This window comes from Salmo salar, chromosome 03 (genome assembly GCF_965601325.2).
Source record: "Salmo salar chromosome 03, fSalSal1, whole genome shotgun sequence".
Lineage (NCBI taxonomy): Eukaryota > Metazoa > Chordata > Actinopteri > Salmoniformes > Salmonidae > Salmo > Salmo salar.
Window position 1 is genome coordinate 68,500,456 of NC_138293.1, and position 13,264 is coordinate 68,513,719.

At 42.9% G+C, this 13,264-nt stretch overlaps 1 protein-coding gene across 1 annotated transcript; it reads right to left on the reverse strand.

The window, feature by feature from the left end:
- Positions 1-502: 502 nt before the first annotated feature.
- LOC106601231 (cdc42 effector protein 1) lies at positions 503-10,588 on the reverse strand. Its single transcript, XM_014193273.3, has 3 exons — positions 10,331-10,588; positions 3,502-6,266; positions 503-2,429 (listed from the first exon to the last, which is right to left on the reverse strand). Exons 2-3 carry the CDS (start codon positions 3,953-3,955, stop codon positions 1,786-1,788), a joined length of 1,098 nt encoding a protein of 365 aa, XP_014048748.1. The 5' UTR covers positions 3,956-6,266; positions 10,331-10,588; the 3' UTR covers positions 503-1,785.
- Positions 10,589-13,264: the final 2,676 nt, after the last annotated feature.

Below are 13,264 nucleotides of genomic sequence, written 5' to 3' on the forward strand. Positions count from 1 at the left end.
CAGCTCTGAACTAAAATCAGCTCTGCCCAGTCCTATAAAACAGGTGCCATGGAGTCCTCATTCTTAGTCATTGGGATCTCAGAAAGTGGAATTTGAGTGTTTTAGCTTCTACATCTGAATGAAGGGACAATATAGTATTGCATACTTTGTATGTCTAATGTAGTTTTTAGTACAAATTATGATGTTAATCTAGTAAATCTGTTCCCAAGTATTCCCTTGAATAAGTAGAGAGACACGTGATAGTGTCTCAATGTATGGTATGAAATGATAATGTTATTTCCAAATACAATATCTATCTGGTCTTACTTGTGGTCAATTTGTAGTGTACAAATTATTATCATTATGTTTCGGCCCCCTATTCACTCAGAAATAAATCGTCCCATGGCTGAATCAAGTTACCCCTGGTCTATAGTGAATATCCATTCCTGGTTGAAAATCACTGTTGCTTGTTTCTGTATATTTTCGTTATCTACTCAATGTGTCAAAAAGGACAGAACCATGCTTATTAAAAAACGGTATTTATTAAGAATATGACTGCTACGACAGCTACTGGTAAATGGATCAAATTATACAGTCGTATTTCATTCCGTATACATACTGTATTCATATGTGACATCACATACAAGTCTGTACTGGTCATTTTAAGTAGAGTGCCTGTATGCATTTGTTTCCTTGTTATTTAAAAAAAATGTATACTCACATGTATGAACATAACACTGAGAACAAACATACTTGGAAAAAGTACTTGACAATAACTATCACTGTAAGGCAGCTATAGGTTTAAACGATTATAGGGCTGTGTAACCCAAATACATTTTACAGGGCACACCCTTCATTTCAACTTTAGCATGCATTGCAATCTCAGATATTATTCCAGATATTAGTGAGAAAAGCTTTATTCCTTTCAAACTTTTCTAAGGAAATGATAAATTATGAAACTGGCTTTGTGTTAGGTCTAACTGAAAGTAAAAACTGTGACCACTGAACTCTGAATAAAAAACATAGATGATTTTGTCACTGACGATATGTCAATTTAGGTCAGGTGGATAGAAACTAAATCAAACAAAACAAAATGTATTGTCCCTTTAGTATCCACATACTGTTACAAATAGTTTTGCAGATAGTCATGTTTTATTTCCCTTTTCAATCCTTTTTCACAGGAGTGTGTCATTAGGCTGGAAATCCTACCTTTGTCTTCTAAAAATAAAACGTATTATGTTCCTTACATCCATGTGGCATGTCTGTGAATGACCACTATGAGGGGTTTTGACAGACACAGCCTTGGCTCATGATCCCTGTGTCCTTCCTTCTGGTTGTTGTACGGCGTCTAGTGTGACTGTTGTACTGCAGCTGCTATTGCACGGAGTTGCGCAATATCAAGAGATTGTTCCATCCCAGAATTTAATGACAGTTTAATGGAATCTGCTTAGTATAAGGTATATTTCTTATGAAGATAGAATGAAACCTGTCATGTTTTAAAGGTTGTTTTTTATATGTACCCTGTCCAATGTTGCTGTCAGATCATGTCTGAGAAACTCTACACAAGCTTCTCTAGAACTGAACAAGAGACAGTACTGATCCAGTTGTTAGATGGTAGACAAGAGAGCTCTTATCATTATGAGGAGGAGCTTTCCAATTCAAATCATTCATGTAAAAGGTTTATAGAAAAACACGGGTCCCTCTGAAGGTCTTGAGTGCAAGGATTCAGAACCAAGGTCACCCAGTAAGTAGTCTAATGATCAAAAGGGTTCTTCTCCTCACAATGATAGACATTTGGTAAATGTTTCAGACTTTGATCTCCTCTTCCTCAGGGAAGGCGTAAGGGGCTTTAGGCTGGCTGAGGGGTGAGGAGGAGGAGGAGGCAGAATCGCTGCAATGACTCCTGGAGAAGGAGCCTCCTCCGTAGTGACGCGCCAGCACGTCAGCTGCCCTCTGGAACCTCTCAGCTTCCATAACTGGTTCTACCTGTGTAGGAGACCCCATAGATGCGTCTGGCATCTTAAGAGACCTCTCATCCTCCTCCTCTCCCTCTGGCCACTCTGAGCTGCAAGAGCGCCCCCTGTTGTTCACATTCACTTTGAGAGGAGTGCTTGACATAGAAGGGTTTGATGAGCTTAGCATGGGGCTCTGCACAGCCAGCTCAAACACAGAGCTCTGCTCCTCCTCTTCCTCCTCTTCCCCCAACTCCCAGTTGTGATTGGGCATAGTGAGGCAACTGGGGCTGTCAATCATGTCCAGAACCTCACTCATGAGGGAGGGGCCAAGGTCCACTGTGAACGAGTTGAAGGAGTCGGAGCGCGTCAGCGCGAAGCCGTCGTTGTCTGGGAGCGAGCCACAGCTAAAGTCCTGAGCGAACAGTCCGGTGCCATCCTGTAGGTGTTTATCAAGGCGGGAGTGGCGGGGTAGTGTTACGAAACCAGACTGCAGACCTGCAGACAGGAAGGAGAAAAACATATTAACATGTAAAACATTTTTAGAACAGTTCATGCCTTGAAAAAGGCCATTGTTGATTCTATTAATGCATCTACAGTATAATATCCAATTACTTTCATTAGACAGAGAAACCAACTTTCAAAGAAGCGCATTGAAAATAATGTCAGGGAGCCTTGCAGTTTGCCACATTGGCCAGAGGGTGACAGTATAAAACAAGCAAGGTGTTTAGTATTTTCAGAGCACCAGCCCAACCCACACACATTCCACAGCGCCATGACTTCACTGGCTCCTGGTTCTGAATGCTCCCTGGGGTGGGGTGGGGGGCTTGGTTTTATGCATAGTGGACAGTTCTCAGCCGCTACTGAAAGAGAAGTGAGAGGAGGACCCAGAAAGACATATAAAGAGGATAACAGAGTGGGAAAGAGAAAGGAACTTAAAGTTAAAAACAATTGATGACGTGGAGAGTAGAAAAGGAATGAGAGGAAAATGGGACAGGAGAGGAAAGAAAGAAGAGCTAAAGAAATGACCAGAATATACAAATGAACATGTACATCACAGTAAGGGGTGGTACAGTGTGAGTTAACCTGTTGATCATCTAGCTCTCTGTGCCTTCTGTTGGTTCTCTTTATTTGGGTACATTCCATCTGAGTTGGGTAACTATTCCAGTGGCTGGGGGGAATTCCAGACATCCCACATACTGTTCTAAAAAACCCTACCCCTGAACACACAGTTTCGCTGTACCAGCAGTGAAACTGTGGTACAGCGAAACCTTTAAAAGGGAGATGATGAGTGTTGGGTTTATGCGGTGCAGTCAAGCAGCACACAAACACAAAAGATGACAGGAAATGCCCTCTCGGTATCTTTCTCTCCCCAGCTGTGTTTGTTAGTGTTTATAGGCGTAATTATGCACAGGTGTAACCAAGGTAATTGCAGATGACTCTGTTTGTTGACTGTTTGGAGGTTTGAGAAGAGGAAATGGCAACCTGTGTGTGTGTGTGTGTGTGCGTGCATGCATGTGTGTGTGTGTCCAATACAGTATGTGCTTTTTCCCATTACAGATGTTCTTACCGTAGCTGTAGAGGGAGGTATCTGGGGAGCTCACTGAGCTGGGGAACAGCACCCTCTGGTAGCCGTTGGGCATGTCAATGTTCAGCTGGGGCAGTGAGATGGCGTTCTTGATGATGGGTGAGACAGGAGGCGGTGGGGGTGAAAGGTCACGGGAACCAATCCTGGCACGGGGCACAGGGGACCGGCGTACATGCCTCAGGGTGCGGGAAAAGAAGCGGGTGGTCTTCGTGCTGCTGGTGGCTGAATCGGGGCTCACTGGTTCCCCTTTGCCCCCATGGTTGCTAAGGAAGGAGGTGTCTCCGAACACATCGCCACCACGGCCCACGTGCATGGTGTGGCGAAAATCTGGGAGCGGTGGGCTGATCATGTCCACGGAGAGTTCACTCTTAAAGCGCCTCTTCCCCTGAGAGCCCGACACTAGGCCTTTAATCCCTGGCAGTTTTCCCAGACTCATGGTAGCAGAGATGAATACCCTTTAAATATAATTAATCAGGGGGATAAAAAATCCAGTAAGAAATCAGTCAACTTTTCCAATGTAAAATGAGTGTTAAAAGACACTTAAACAACTTTCTGGATCCTTAAAAAAACGAAAAACACAAATGATGTGCTGAGAATGTGTGTAGAATACATTCTCCACACGGCAGCAAGTGCCAGCTATTCATCGAGCGTAAGCCTGCAGTTTGGCTTTAGGAAGTCCCACTGAAGTTTTCAGCTGAATGATGGTTATCTATTGGAGTCAGTCAACATTCAAAGCTTTCTCTCTCAGGGCCAATTCTGTGCTTTAGAATGACTCCAGCCTCAAAGAAATCCTGTCCTCCTTCCCAGCAGCTTTCAGTCATGAGGAATAAAAAGAGGAGGATTGACACATCCCAGGGATTCTGGAATAACCACAGCCTATGTGGTCTGAGAGCTTGGGATCCACTAGGCTTTTTCCAGACGGTGGGTTTTTGAATGTCAGTTCAGAAAATATATCCAGTTGCAGCTCCAAATATAAAATGACAGTGAAAGATAACTCATCCAGTATTTGTGCAGTGAAAGAGTGAGAGAATACCAAGAGATGCTCATATTCTGTCCATCAGACAAAATACATTTCACTCTTTGTGGATTGGAGTAGTGCCTGACTGTTATTTTGAACTTGTGTTTCTACTTATGAACACTAACAATATAACTATCATGCTCTCTCTGTTGGCAAGCTCAGACCTGTGAACGTTTCTAGAGCTAAATCAATCTTAGACGTGCATAACAATTTCTATAATTATGTCACTTAAACGCACCTTTCCCTTCAGCAACAAAAATATACAGGTCCTTAAACTTCTCTCTCAAAGGTAAGCAATGAGGCTTTACAAAAAAAATATTCTTGTTCTTCTCTTTTTAGGATCAGTCCAAACTGAAGTCTATACCTATTTCCTTTAAAATGAGCACCAATGTCTTCTGTCAAGGCTGGACTGCCAGCAGTGTTACCTAGAGACCCCTTTCTGTGAAAACCATCCAAGGTCTTGTTTACAAACAGTTAACCAACATCCCACCCATCTAGACACTAATCACCTTGCCAGAGGTTTACGAGATCCTCGTAAAATGAGAAGAAATAGTTAGTTTTCTGTAAACCTAGTTAAAATTCCTTCTCGACTTGGTACAGTACAGTAGATAGGAGTTAGGCTGTGTTATACATCTGAAAGTGGTTATGTTTAAGCTGCTTGGCCTTGTGTGCTCTGTCCAATAAACTTGTTGGAGATTATAAATAACTTGTTAAGGAACTGTAATGGGATTGTGTCAGCTTTAAAACACACTTTATTACCACTTCACTCTCACCCAGTGCTGTCTCTTCTTACCACTACAGGCTTCAACACGAAGACAACACCAAGACAACAACTCTCACCAACCAGGTAACTTTAGATATGGCTTATTGAGGAGTGACTCAATAGGCTGACACCTTTGATTGTCAGCTAATAATCTTCTCTAATGCAGCTACACACATGAACACACTGCACTCAAATACCAAAACACACACTTGATACTTAGTCACTTAACTGACAACTCAGATCCTTCCAGTTAGTGATGGAGGTTTCTAGGCTGCCGCAAGTCTCCTCAATCAAGTCCTTCTTCCCTTCAGATACAGTAAGTGTTTCCAGAAACTCATTTGTAATCCTGCTTTGAAAGCAACCTCACCTTATACTCCCCTGTAATCAAAAACTAAAATATCTCCAACCTGTCACTCACTAGCCACTCAGTCGTTTTAGTATTCCCTCATAGAAGTTTGATCTTGAATGTACCGTCCACAGGGGTGGTCAGCTTTCAGTCCCTCTGAAACCCAGCAGAAAGAGCAGTGGGTCCGTTCACACATGTCGTCTCCACTAAAGCGCTTTATCTGCGTGTGGCACCACACAGTCCATGGGACATCCTGTCACTTCGTTTCCCTCTCACCGGGACTTTTGTCCTCTTTTATCCTTTGTTGTACAGTTCAGCAAATTTACCACAGGCCCGGGACACCAGGCATTTAGAGACAATGAAACACCATACAAAAGGGATAATGCTTTATAAAAAAAGGCAATACACTAAAGTGCAGTAATCCGTGCGACTGTTTTGTCTGTGTCTTGGAAGAAAAGGAGCTCCTCTGGGATTGGCTGTGTCCTGGATTAGTTTATAATCCCTCCCTCCATTCCTCCCTCGTTCTCTGCCTCCCACAATCCAGATAGTGTTTTGAGATACAGGTAAGTGGCTCCTCTCTCTTTCTTCATTCAGACCACGTCAGGGCTGCCTGGAGAAGACTTCACAAAGAGTTACAGAGTTAGAGAAAAGGCAACCATTAATAGGACACATAAATGGGGTCACATAAATGTGTCCGGTTGCTGAACATCTAGATTGACTTATTTTGGGAATGCTTCTTTTCACCCAGTTTTGGCTCATGAGTCACTTCTAACGGCCAACAGGTCATAAAATGGATTTTCTTTGGTATGTGAGTTGTTTTCCAAAATAAGAGAGCACCACAAAACATTTTTAGAGAGCCTTGCATGTCATTGTCAGACTCCAAATGCAATATATCCATTTCAACAAGACCACTTCTCACAAATGTCTTTACAGCAGGGTTCAGGTGATTTTATTCGTCCTCCCGTTTTCTGAGAAGAAAAAAAAGCATAGCATAAAGGACTGTAAAAACACCAGAAAATCAGCTCCAAGTGATTTTGGAAATCTGTTCCAAAGTATTCCCATGCACAGTAGAGAGATGTGTGATTTAATAAAAATGTAATGTGATTATGTTTTGGTCAAACATTATATCTTTTTAGGCTTCTTGTGGTCAATTTTCAGTCTACAAATGATTTGTAATTATGTTCCGGCCCCCTGACTATCCGCTCAAGAAATAAAATCAGTCCGCGGCTGAATCTAGTTGATGATCCCTGCTTTATAGAATCTTAATTGTTTAATTGTCAGGTTTGTCTCAAACCCTCTTAACTAAACTGACACCCTAGGAAGAATGCGGAATGACATAATTCTGTATTCTACAGTTACAATGTACCTTTATTTTTACACCACTAACTGTATTTAAGGCACTTCAGGACTGTGTAGGTACAAGGTAGCCATGTTTATGTAGGCCTACTCTAGTCTGCCATGTTCTTCCTGCATGCTGAGGAAGTGAACACCTAACTTTGCCCCATGTGGCTTTGGCTAACTGCTCCACAGCGTCTCTGAGGATTAGTGTCATGGCCTGTCAGTGTGACGTGGTGTCTCATTTGGAGTAAAGGGACCTGTGGCTGCTGCTACTCGGGCTTAGGATAGTGGGGGAAGGAAAGGGGGAAGGAGGACTGAGGATGTTTGTCGTTGGCGCCTGTACTGTTTCGTCTTCTCATTAACGATTAGCTGCAATTCAATTAAGAGGCTGATTAGTCGTCTGCGACGGTAGCGTGCGAGTGGCAGGGAGGAGGGACGGTCGATGCTGGCTGGTTGCCTGTTGCGTCAAAACCAATCTGTTGTAAGGGATGCCTGTCCCTGGCTAGTTGCCACTCCTATCGTTCACAGTGGGTGTCTCTGTCTCTTATAGCACCTCTGCAAGCTCTCCTAATCTCACACTAAATGGCTACCTCCTTCTCCTACCCTGACATTTTACACGGTCCCATCTCTCCCTCTCTTTATCAGTATTTCCACAACTTTCTGTGAGCTTTTAGATGCCTCTGTGCTCATAAACCCTCTACTGCAGATCAGGAATCCACTGCAGGCTCTTTATACAGTACATGGACTGGTTAAAGACGCACAGGGAGATGCATGGCTCTGCTAAACATTATATTTATTGTTTAATTGTACCGGCGCACATCCGTAAACAAGATGAGTTATGCCGCAAGGCTGGCGAGGGCAGCCTGTCTGATTGTATCTAAACTATGGAGGGAGGGAGGGAGGCATGGCGATCTGAAACTCTAATGGGAGCAGTGTGTGAGGGGAAGACAGCCGGACACGCTTCATTAAATCAAATAAAGGACCTAAAGCTCTGAATGGAAACATTTTTAATCTCCCTTTCTTGTCAATGTTTTCATTCTGTCTCCCTTTACTCTTTTTTCTCTCTCGTCACTCTTTCCTTGCCTCTTTCTTTCTTTCTTTCTTTCTTTCTTTCTTTCTTTCTTTCTTTCTTTCTTTCTTTCTTCTTTCGTCTTTCCCCTCTCTGTGTCCTCCTGCTTGCCCAGTAAATGGGTTTAAGTCTTCAGAGGAACAGCTGGTACCACAAAGCCCGCAAATTGCAGAACTGAGCACTGCACTATGACGGTTCTGCCACAGTGGGTCAGCTCTGAGGCTGCTTCCACTGGAGAGTCCTGGTCCCTTTCAACCCCGCCCACGGGTTTTCACCCCCCCCCCCCCCCCCCCCCCAAGATTTATGAAGAAAAAAATAATTGTTGGACATAAAAAAGGAGGAAATCAGCTCCAAGTGATTTTAATTTTGGAAATCTGTTTGCAGGTATTCCCATACATCATAGAGAGACACGTGATCATATACAAATGTAAGTATTGTTTGAAATGATTTTGTTTTATTCCAAAAATATACATCTGCTCAAGAAAAAATCGTCCCACAGCAGTGTCTAGTTGATGATCCCTGCTTTAGAGCATTGCACCACCAGGCTGTGGGTTAAGACGCATGACTCCAAATATTGTTACTTAGTTTACGAGGATCTACTTTTGCGACGTGGCTATAGAAGGTCTGCCAGGTCCCCTAGTGGTGTGGTGACTGTCTGTGTGTGTGTGTGTGTGTGTGTGTGTGTGTGTGTGTGTGTGTGTGTGTGTGTGTGTGTGTGTGTGTGTGTGTGTGTGTGTGTGTGTGTGTGTGTGTGTGTGTGTGTGTGTGTGTGTGTGTGTGTGTGTGTGTACATAGTCCTCCCTCCCCATAATTCCCTTGATGCAGTACATTGCAACAATTTAACACTGCATTGCCTAATGCTCAAATAAATCTCCAAAGATGTTCATTTCCCAACACTTTCTCTCGTCATTAACCAGTGTCGTCTTGACCATACTTACTGTATGTTAACACAACAGAGGGGCAATAAGTCAGAACAACAGTGGAGTGTAAATACATCCCTATTCCATTTCAATAGCATGTTAGACCACCAGACCAGAGAGTGTTTGCTCTCTAAACTTCCACATAGCAAACATCAGTAGAGGCCATTTACAGAAATACCATCAGAAATGTCGCTATAAGGGAACCTCTTATGATGAGTGTTTTGCTGCTGCTCCCTTCTTGCTGCACTCAGATCAGTTATTAGCAGAGTGATTGTGTGAGGTAAGCCTCACTATTCACTGGCCTGTGATGCTGGCAGGATCTCAGTACAGTTGTGCCATGACACACCAGCAGTAGCCAATTGATTTCACTGTTTCGAAGTATTGGGTTTCTTGGGGTCCAATTGAAAGCCGCAGAGGTTTTAAGACACCTGTTTGTGAAATAATTAACCCCTATAGAATTTATATGAGCGAGAGCATTGATTTTAAATTACATAGTCGATGCGTTACAGGACAATGAATTAGGCTTTTGGTTACTCTTGTTCTATTTACACATCATTCTGAATACTGGCAGTGGGTAGTCATTTCCTGATGTAGGGGTGCACGCATTCAGAGGAAATCAATCAATGTTAATCAACTTGGACCTCATTTTGTAAGTTAAATCTGATTTACAGTTTCTTAAACATGTACATGCAGCCAAGATGAGTGGTCTGGTTTTAGGTTCATTCTACAGCATGCACCTGGGGATGTTGAGAATGTAAGTATGTAAGGGGCCAGAAATTGGATTAGAGAAAGAAAATATCAAAACACAAACACAACGTTATCTCCCGCAGAGATTGGATTTCCAGAGCTTCCCTTGTTGGTGACACACACGCTCACGAGCGCACTCACGAGCGCGCACACAGACACAATAAAACCTTAATGCATAAGAGATGATGGTCCCAGACTCGAAAATAATTAGCCTACCTTCCTGTAGCCTACTTGAAATTATAATCACTGAAACACAATAACAATGTGAATTTCTAATGATATTTTGGTAACTGGACTGAGAACATTCACTGGTCCCAACTCCTGTCTAGAATTTCCGACACTCTACCTTGTCTCGATGTAGAAAATTACTATACGTTACAGATTTGATACAAAATTTAAGGGACTGATCAACGTGATTTATACCAGTACATTGCCCCCACCATCAGCAACTAAATTGAAAACAAATTGTTTCAATTTGTCTTTACTTTACAGTTTATTTATGCATTAGCCTACAATAATAATGTATCAGCAGTTAGGATAAAGATATGTGAATAAAGTAATTTCCATACGAAGTACAGACTATGTAATAATTTATCCGATGTAATCTTACCATAAAATCCGCTGAAAGTTCGCTATCGCTCCATAAACTATGAAGGGAAAAGGTATATAGAAAATAGTATTTTCAATGTGTGCCACCCTTGTCTTCTTTGATATGTTTCGATGTATTAAAATGTTTCCAGTAAAGTCCATAATGTGCTGTGCAGAGGTGTTGCGATGCTGCTTAGAAATTGTTTCGCTGGAAGATGGGATGGAGAGACAGAGTTGCGCCGCAGGAACGTGAGTGACAAAACAGTTGTCAAATCAGGATTTGAATGACGCCTTCAACAAACGTTCACCGTAAGAAATAAATGGGGAGGAGACTTGGAAGTCTTTTATGCACAGCAATCGCTGTACTGTTGCAGCAGCAAACGCCTTTATGATGCATAAATTAATTGTATTTTCTTTTCTAATTAACAAATAGAATGTGGTTGTTAATCAACTCTGGCTTTTAAATTCAGTTGATACCTTCTCTTTATTTTAATTCCTGAAGTTAGGATGTTTTTTAGGCCAATACAAAAACGTGCCACTAATTATTTGTACACTCTTGAAAAAGGTGCTATCTAGAACCTAAAATGGTTATTTGACTGTCCCCATACGAGAAACCTTTCAAGAACCCTTTTTGGTTCCAGGTAGAACACTTTTGGGTTCCATGTAGAACCCCTTCCACAGAGGTTTCATCATGGAATCCAAAAGGGTTCTCCTATGAGGACACCCGAAGAACCCTTTTGGAACCCTTTTTTCCCTAGATTGTAGGTCTTGATGTCTACATAGTATTGCCATCCATCCCAGCCAGCAAGAGCTTGGAACAGGGAGTTAGATGGAGGGGGTTAGGGGGGGTGGGCGGGGGGTTGCACTGCTGGACACTCCAAAAGGATACAGCCTCGTCAGGAATGCCCAAGAATTGACAAAGCCTTGATGTGCCAGCAAATAGTTTCCAAATTCCAACGTGGTTAGTGATTGGGCTAATCTTGTAAAACTCCTTGAGTCCTGGTGACCTGGGCTGTTGGCTGTTTCTCAAACCATCAGGCGATCAGCATGAAGGCAGGCAGCTCTGGAGTGTCTGGGGGTCAATGTGCTGCATTTCATGTCTGTTCCCAAAACACAAAACCACATACCACTGGGCTGAAGTTAGAAGGCAGAAAGAAGAGGGGGTGTAAGGATGTCAGACACCGAAGACACTCTGAGACCAGAACGATGAGGCATAGTTTGGAACCTTGGGCTGAGTATGCCGGTTCTTCAACAAAAAAGAGCATGACAGTTTTGGACCCTGGACAGACATTGGTCCCTAAAGGAAGGCAAGATTACAACCCCCTCTTTTACTCTTTCTCCCTCTCACACTTTCTCATACATATAGTTAATTCCTCACACACTATTTTCCATTTTCCATCGTTCTCCTCTCTTTTTGTACCCTCTCAACTCTCTAATCCTCACCTTTTTAATCACCTTTTCTCATGCTCTCTCCTCCATGCTCTCCCCTCCATGCTCTCATTCAGAATTAGAGATACTGAGGTTCTGCAGCTGTTGTCAACAGGACCTGGTAGTCCTCATACATTTACAGAAGTTTGTCTGACCTCATCAGCCCCCAAATCCATCCTTTACACCCACTCCTCCTCCTCTCCCTCCCTCTCGCCATCCCTCCCTCCCTATTAGCTTCTGAGGTTCCGGCACATTCCCCTTCATGGGAAATGGATTTCTCCACTGATCACTTATTTCCCAGGCAACTATGAAAGCCTCTCCTGCCATTAGTCTCTATTTGTTCAGTTCTCCAGCTGCCAGGCCTTCCTGAAGTGGGCGTCAGTGAAACCACAGGCACATCCACGAACCCCAGAAGCCTTGGTGCAAAGTTGAAGTAAAATATGAACTGATGATCTGAGGGTGAGAACAAACAATATCCACATCGTTGGGATGTTCAGAATCACCCAGGATATCTTTGTATAGTGGCAAATTCTGGCAAACTTGTAGGACCGTTTTTATGGGATGCCCTGTATGCTGGTTGAGGCATTGGCACATACAGCACTGTTGTTTTAAAGTTTTGAGTGTAGACTTGACTGTCACAGAGTGAGGTCTGACTGATTCTGTGTAGTTTTTGGTGGCTGTGAAGTTTCTGTCCCCATGGTCTTCAGGTCCTGATCCCTCATGATGATATCGGTGCTCCCACTTGACCCACTTCACTCATAAACCAGTCAGCAGGCCAGAATCCAATCAACCACTTACAGAAGCAACTGAAGTCAGTCAAGGGTCAGTCAAGTTTAATAAGACATAACACATACAGTAGTAACACATGGTAAATGGATACATAGATCAGTCAACTTATACAGAATAAAGGGTCTTGATCTGCATGTCTATGCATTCCTTTTGCATTTCTATCTATTCCTTCCTTTTCCTGTTTTAGGAAGTGGTATTCTCTTGGACTCCTTGTTTAGTCATTTATCCACACATCTATGCTTTTCTTCATACACTCTGTGTGATGTTGTGGCTCATTAGATCTGCCTCAGAGTAGCCTACAGTGGCTGGGTACTAATGGAGTATGATCTCCACAGTTCACACTCACACTCACACACACGCGCACACAGACACACACACACACACTGTTTACACAGTGGGAATGAGAGAGGAGTTGAAAAGGACTGATGGCTCCTTTGTGACCACTTAGGGGATCATATATGTTTAAGCTCCACTGGCGGCTTTTGAGTGTGGGAATGTGTGTGTGTGCTTGTTTGTGTGCATGCATGGATGCATGTGTTTCCTTTCAATTGTACGTGAGTTCTGTGCCGATATGTTTTACTGTGCAAAATATGTTTTGATGAGGTATCTATGCAATACCAGTTGTCTTGTCATGATTTACAGTAATGAGATGAGTGTGCATTTGCATGCATCCCCTAAACAAACCACCTGAAGTGTGACAGACCCTAGAATCGAAGGGATTGAAGGGGATTGCTGGTGA